General features: G+C 45.1%; 1 protein-coding gene across 1 annotated transcript in view; it reads left to right on the top strand.

The window, feature by feature from the left end:
* Positions 1-296: 296 nt before the first annotated feature.
* Positions 297-7912, top strand: part of gal3st4 (galactose-3-O-sulfotransferase 4) — a gene marked incomplete at its 3' end in the record, with an annotated part of 34465 nt that continues 26849 nt past the window's right edge. Inside the window, exons 1-2 of the mRNA XM_079491362.1 lie at positions 297-652; positions 7569-7685. Of these exons, the coding sequence (XP_079347488.1) occupies positions 630-652; positions 7569-7685 (140 nt within the window). The 5' untranslated portion in view covers positions 297-629. The remainder of the gene's footprint in view (positions 653-7568; positions 7686-7912) is intronic.

Below are 7912 nucleotides of genomic sequence, written 5' to 3'. Positions count from 1 at the left end.
CTTTACATTACAGAGGTGACGTTTGCGAGGTAAATATCTGAACCCGTTTTGTGCCATGGGGACCCCATTACCAGATGTGTGTTGTTAGAATATTTACACATATATTTTCCTAGACCTGGTTGCTTATCTCCCAAAATCTGGCAACGCTGCTCTCCTCGGCGTTCCAATCTGCTATTGCAATATTCCCCACGCAGGACTGAGTCAGGAGTGAGGCAGTTCGCAAAGAAGCGCGCAGAGCAGAGAGAGCTGGAGACTGATATAGCTCATTCTAATATTTACCCAGACAAGACCAAAAAAACACAAAGGACGATTATAATAATCAGACGAAATAACAAAACAAACAACGACCGAGCTCCTCCAAGTCCATTCTAAAAAAAAAGAAGATAAAAACTACATTAAAAAAAACCCCACAGATGGCTTGATATGTGAATGATTTGTACCGCCCAGCCGCCGCCGGTCGGAGCTTGAATCAACCGCCGTTTCCACCGGTTCGAGATGCACCGGGCTGGTCGGTGCCTCCGTCGCCGACACAAGCAGCTGCAGCAGCCGCAGGAGAACAGCACGATCACCCGCACCGCCGCCGTTACCACCGGAACGGTCCGTCCACCAGCACGAGCACCGCCGCCGCTATGGTGTTCAGACGGAGGGCGAGGTAAAGGACGGGTTGTGCCGATCCGAGAGAGGAGTAGTCGGTACCGTAGCCGACTGTGTGTGTGTGTGTGTGTGTGTGGGGGGGGGGGGGGTGGGGGGGGGGGGGTATTTTTGCAGACCGAGATTCAGATTGGAGCGTGGTCGTGGATGACGGACGAAAGACCCGGAGCTGTTTGTGTCTGTGTGTGTGTGTGTGTGTGTGTGGAGAGGTCGTTTTATTTTATTTTTTTAGACACGATTTATATTTCGTTTTGGTGCGAGCCGCTCCAGCCAGGCAGCCACACCGGGTAGCGAGGAGCTCAAAACCCAAGCGTTATGTTTGAGAGACGGACGGACTGTGAGCTGAATTGATAGGCGACGCATGGCTTGTCAAAGAAACGGCGAGAGAGAGAAGGGGTTGACCGTTGGATTGAACATAAACACCTTTCATTATTCAACTAGGCTACATTAATACATCCGCGAAGCATGCCATCACCTGACAGTGTAGGCTACATTGAAACTCATTGCAGTCGGCATATCGGCTGCTTTGTCAGCTCTATATGAGAGAGGGGCCCGGGGAGAGAGGATGGATGGGATGGTGGCCAGTGGGACCTGCTCCTTTATGCACGGATGGGTGGATATGGATGATGTAGTTTTTCTCTTGAATGCACGCACGCACGTCCACCTCCATAATAATGCGGACTGTATAATAGGCAATTATTTTTTTGAGCTTTTTTGTTGTATAGGCCTCATATAGGAGGCACACATGGAAGCTGGCACATAAGTGAAACTGGGTTTATGCAGTGAATTGTTCTGCTTCATACCACGTGGTGTTATTGTTGTTTTTAAAACTTAAAAACCAGGTTTTTATGTTCAGGATAGACGTCTGTACATTCTGGAATATTTGAATAGACATTTCTTGGGACATACAGTAGGATACTGATGACAGTGGCATTGTTCTGTCTGTCTGACTAATAGGTACACGCCCACCACCATACCCCTAGAATAGAGCTCTTCCACTTGCAGACCCTGGCAGAGGCAATGCACACAATCAGATATCATATTCATATTTTTGTTTTCGTCTTCAATATCTCATTACTTATTTATTTGGCCGATACTTTGTTTATATTTTTTAATTGCAGTGAACCTATAGATTGAGAACAATCAATAGTACATTCTTTATTCATTAATGTTGGCTACAGAACAATACTGTTTCATATTCTGAATCAGTGGTTCTCAACATTTTCAGGCCAAAACCCCCCCCAAAATAATATGTTTTTACTGGGGACACCCCACCATGATATTAAGCACTTGGAATTGTAGGAGTTGAAGCATTACATTTTGTTTGACTCTGTTGAACAGATAAATATTGTGAAAATAGCAGATCTACAAGCTCACTCACGACGCCAAAAACTAAATCATTGTGGGGAGGACCCCCCCCTGGGAGTCCAACCCACAGGTTGAAAAACCACTGTTCTAACATCATGGCTGTGGTTGTGGCAGTTGTTAAAGGTTTTCTCTCACCTTGTAAAGGAACACAGTGAAAACGCACTGTGGTCTAGTAAAAGGCTGTCTTGCACCCTGGCTGGGTGTTTATAGTATAAACTAGAGGCTGTATCTGCTCTGCAACTGAGCAGGTTTGATAGGGCTGTTTGTTGTCCCACTTTATGAAGCTGGAAATATAATGTCTTAGGCCAGTTAGGGAGACATCATCCCCCACTTGTCAAGTGGCCAGTCCAGCCCTCATAATCACTGACGAGTTTGCAAAGCTGTGCTTCGAACGATGATGTCATGTTGTCCTGTCTAACTTTCAGTCTGATCTATCCATGCCGATACTTGTTTACGTTTACAACTCAATGTGCTGGCGGAAGTGTCATCCTCTTTCAAGACCCCTCTGGTCGAGCAGAGGAGCCTTCTTGCTCTCTGCTGCCAAAGGACGCCAGGGGTACTTTTCTCTGCTTGCGTCGAGGACCGCTGCTTGCTTGCGTTGGATTGGGGTTCGTACCCAGACCGACGGACGACACGAGGCAGCTGACGCAAGGGGAGAAATTTCTCTCACCCTCCGTTGCTTAGGGCTTCTTGTGTCGATTACATTCGACTCTGTAAAGCACTTTATGTGTCCTATACCCTCAGTGGTTACCCAACCTGGGGGGGATGTCTGTAACATACCGTTCGAAATCCTGGTTAAAATAATGTTTTATTCATTAATATAAGTTCCAGATTGCAGCTTTTAATACACTTTGTATCGATGCTGTTGGTACCGGGCAGAAACCGCTTATCTCCTTATTTTAACTTTTTGTGTTTTTTTGTAAAGTAACGCACTACTTGATCGTACTACAACATCACACAAAAGCAAAAAAAGTAGCAGATATACAAGCTTGAAACGTGGTGTGAAGCAACACGTTTGAGCTTGTAGATCTGCTGCTTTTGATGCTTTTGAATTTGAATCCTGAAAAGTAACAGTTTTGGACATAATAAGGTTTCCACCCGACAAGAGATATATTGTCAACAGCACGTGCTGCTTTATTATAGTTTGTTAACCCCCCTCCCTCCCACCCAAACAGCAGTGCACACACCCCAATATTTCCGAGAGGCCACCATTTGAAGGAAAATAAAATAAATCTCCATAATTATGCAAATCAATAAGATAGTATAGAGCCACATGTGAAAATGGATAATTTTTATGTTGTTGTTTCCGACGTTGAGTAGAAAGGCCTAAAGCGTGAGGAAGCATATGATTGTGATATGTGTTATATCCTGATTTTTTGTTATTGGATATCCAAGACATCTATATTCCTCTTTGACTTGAACAGGTGCTGTGCTTGTCTGTAATGTCCTGAGTGTTTATTGGACTAGAGAACAAGTATAACTTGTGTATTTGGTTATTTGTCCTAAGTCTGTCGCAATTTTTACATAATTGCCTAATCGCAATATCATGTGTTATTTTTGAGTGGTGCAACCACTCCCTTACGGAGCTATGTGTGTGGGTGGCTGGCTGGGTGGGTGCCTGGCTGGGTATGAGCACGAAAACAGCATGGTTGTTTTTCACCACCTGTGCGCAACCTAACGCACACACAAACACACACGCATGTATTAACTGTATATATGATGCTTTCGGGTGTGCCAGTACAGTACAGTGACAGTACAGTACAGTAGAGGGTACAGTAGAGGGACCCCCACATGGTAACTGTCATTTCTCAACCGTTTCGGACGCAGGACGGCTTGCTGAAACCGGCCATGTCCCGTATAAACCCTATCCCGTATAAAGTTCATTTCTTTGAATATTGAAGTTATTTGTCATTTCAGATTTTTTGGTTTACGAGTTAGTTAAAGTTAAAAACTAGAAATGTAATTTATCTTAGCCTAATTTGCATGTTCCCAATGTGCAATGCCAAAAACACAATTCAAATCGCTAATCGCCAATTATTTGAGTGACAATTTAATCGTCATGACAAAATGCCATGATCGTGACTGACGGCCCTACTCTCTCTCAGAGCACAATTACTGTGCACTTTCCCACAGTCTGTCTCTCTTGCTGCTGCAGTCTAGACTTTGAAATTGTTTCCCTATCGAGAACTGTGCGTGAAAAAATGTGTCGAGTTCATACAGATGCAGACACTTATTCTGACCACTTCCTCTTGTTGCACGTTTGGTCGCATTTCCTCACAAGCTCCAGACATGCAACAGAAAAATATAAGCATGAATAAATCTCTTGTGCCATACTGGCTCAGAGCCTTGGCCTGATGGCTAAAAACCTGAATATCTTCTTCCCTAGCCTAAAGGAGAATTTTCTCCTTTTAAAATGGTAAATGGTGCATTTATATAGCGCCTTTATCCAAGGCGCTTTACAGAGATTGTGCATTACATTCACCCATTCACACACGCATTCATACACCGATGGCAACGGAAACCATGCAAGGCACCAACCTGCACATCGGGAGCAATTAGGGGTTCAGTGTCTTGCTCAAGGACACTTCGACAGTAACTCTGGGGGAGCCCGGGTTTGAACTGGCAACCTTGCGGTTACCATCCAGGCCGCCCCTTTAGGCTACTGGCACCACCGCCCCTACCTTTAGGCTACTGGTTAAGATTTTGACTTTCCACACGGAAAACCCGAGTTCGATTCCTGGTCGTTTCACAGGGGGGCTGCACATTAGTCTGACGTCCCGTTAGTTTGACGTAACCTGCATCCAGACAGTCGCGTCACGAAGATGCAAGATGCAGCTAAGAGCAGGAGTGCTCCGTCCGTCCGTCCGTCTGTTACCAGCTAATCTCCGGCACCGTTAACCCCGTCGAAGTCAAATTTTGCACACACACTCCCTGGATGCCAACGATGAACCTCTTCCCCAAATCTTCCAGAACGCCTGTTATAGCGCCACCAGGATGCCGGCTTTTGAAAAACACATTTTTTGATATTTCTCTTCCAGAATTTGTCCAAAAATCCCGCAAATCGTTACACACTTATCTCTATAGTCATGTGTTCAAGACAGATCTGTCCGATATTTCAGATTCCATCCTAATTGGCTAACATTGGCTTTCAAAGTTTGCAGGATTGGCCCATTTTGACTAAAAAGCCTCAAATCATCAACTGAGCGTGCCATTTACGTGAAATCTTTCACAGACTTTCCTACTAGGCTGAGGAACATATCCCACCCTTTTCACATTGGCCTGTTATAGCGCCACCAACAGGTGGAATTTTTGCAAAACACATGTTTGGATCAAAATGCCTCAAATCATCGATCCAATTGCCTTCCAAGGCGTAAGAAGAAATTTCACCCTTTTCACATTGGCCTATTATAGCGCCACCAGGAGGCCACAACCTGACCTGCCCTGGTGGAGACCTGTGCCCCGGCGAGGGGCACTTTTTCTAGTTTGTAATCAAATAAAAAGCACTGCAGGGACTGGACCCAACGTTACTGTACACTACGTTCTTATATACTGTAGTGTACAGTGTCTAAATTATTGAGCCATCAGGACAATGTGAGATCGATCGATCGATCAGGACTTCCGACCAAGGCCTGGCTGCTAAACTGTCCCAAAAATCAAGGCTCACAGTTGCAGTGCAGCCTCCCTCCACTCTACTCTATGGAACCGCATTCCCCTTGCAATATAAAATAGAAGCGCATGCAGTCACCGCCAGTTGATTCTTTTGTGCACAGATGTGTTCGTCCTCTGTGCAGTTTTTAATGCCTGTTTTATCCAGTTTTTTTGTTTAGTTTTGTAACCACTTCAAACTCTTATCGTTGTTGCTGTTTTTGTAAATGAACGCCCCTTTACTTCATCATACTACACTACAGCTTCACACAAAAGTAGCAGATCAGCAAGCTCGAAACGTGGCGCAGAGCGACACGTTTTGGTCTTGCGGATCTGCTACTTTTTTTTGAGTGGTGCAACCACTCCAAGGAACAGCAATGTCCGTGTTCACTCACCTATGTGACTCGTGTTAACCTATGTGACTCGTGTTAATGTGTGTGACTCATGAGTACCAGTAGGGGCGCTGTTGTGGCAGAAACAGAGACAGAGAGATGCACTGTTGCCTGCTAATGAGAGAGAGAGAGAGAGAGAGAGAGAGAGAGGGGGGGATTTGCACCACTCAGTTCACACGGGTGTGATTTTTTTTAATGTTGTTTTTGTGGCTTTCGCCTTTATTTCATATATATGTTTTTATGGAGGGGTAGACAGTAGGCTGACAGGAAATGGGGAGAGAGACGGGGGTGTGACACGCAGTAAAGGCCGTCGGGATCGGGAGTCGAACCCGCGGCACACTGCCAGACTGGATTACCAGCCAAGGTGCCCGGACCGCCGAGCCACGGCCCAGGCCGGATCTGCTACTTTTGATGCTTTAGGATTTGAATAGGCATATCTACAAGCTTACAAGCTTGTGTGTCACAACGTGATGCGTTGTTGTGAGCTTTGTGAGCTTGTAGATCAGCTATTTTCGGTGAATGTTTGCCCCTATTTTACTGCTGTTCTGTTTTTATTTTGATGCAATGATGCTTTCAGTGTTGCAACTTCTTGTTCCGAAAGGTGCTTCATAAACAAAATGTAAATTAACAGATTAGGAATAAGGTTAGGTTTAACCGTTTTAAGCATAATTTACTTAGGTTACTTTAGGAATACCAGGCTGAGCATTTCCGCCGGCTGTATGCCCGGGGCGAGTTGGTAATGGGGCGACTCGTTTGGTATTCAATTAACATACCTTACCAGTGGTTTTCAAACTGATGTCCAGGGACCCACTCGAGTCCATTTGGTTCAATTAGTACTGTCTCAAGAGTTATGGGGATCCTTGCGATTAAAACGTCCGAGAATCACTTGCCTTATACAGAAAATACATGTACTTGAATTTGTTTTAGCAGTGGAAACATGCGGCGGCCTGTTTTTTATGACTGTTGTTAGTGCGTAGTAGAGAGGCCCCCTCTACGCACTGGAACAGGAGTCAGCCCATAGGCTGTTCTGGATGAGAGAAAGATTTTCAGCAGATAACACCCTGGGAATGGGATACCACTCATACCATACTGCGCTGATCTGTTCTTTTATGACTCATACAACTGTCTCTCTCCGTCTGGTCTGTCTCTCTGTGTCTGTCTGTCAGTCTGTCCTCCCACACTCTGGCAGGCCTGTCTGTTTGTCTTCACCCACTCTCTCCGAAAAACAACAACAAAAGTGTTTTACCCTGCCCTTTTTTTTCTCCTTCTTTCTAATTATTTGTTCGGCCCAAAATATCGTGTTTGTTGTCATGATTTGTGACAATCCGTGTTGGCTTTGTTCGAGGCTTACAGATATTTAAATAAATACCTTTTGAAATCTCTATGGGGGAAAATACATATGGGAATTATTTCCTGGGCCAGTCAATGTCATGTAAGGGGGCGGGACTGCGACGCTCTATTAGATGTAAATAAATCGTGTGTGTGTGTGTGTGTTTGTGTGTGTGTGATCAGGAGGATGCGGTGGCTGGCGTGCGGTCGCTTCGGTCCGCTGTGGCTCTGGAAGGCTCTGCTGGTGTTCGTGGTCATCGCCTTCGCCGGGCAGCTCCTGGGCCTCATCTTCAACAAAAGGTCAGAGGTTGGGTCGTCTATTCCAGTGGTTCTCAACCACCCAAAAAAAGATGTTGATCCTGACGCAGTGTAAACGTTTTCTTTTTCTTTTTCTTTTTTTTGTTTTGAGTGGTGCAACCACTCCTATAGACCAGTTTTTATTTCCAGGGAGAAAACAAAATTCGGCATACAGTAGCACAAACGTTGCTCACTCTCTGCTGATTTCTGATTGTCTGCACCGTTGTTAA

This window comes from Electrona antarctica (assembly GCF_951216825.1).
Source record: "Electrona antarctica genome assembly, chromosome: 21".
Lineage (NCBI taxonomy): Eukaryota > Metazoa > Chordata > Actinopteri > Myctophiformes > Myctophidae > Electrona > Electrona antarctica.
Note: the sequence above shows the minus strand (reverse complement) of the source record. Positions and strands in the feature narration are given on the sequence as shown.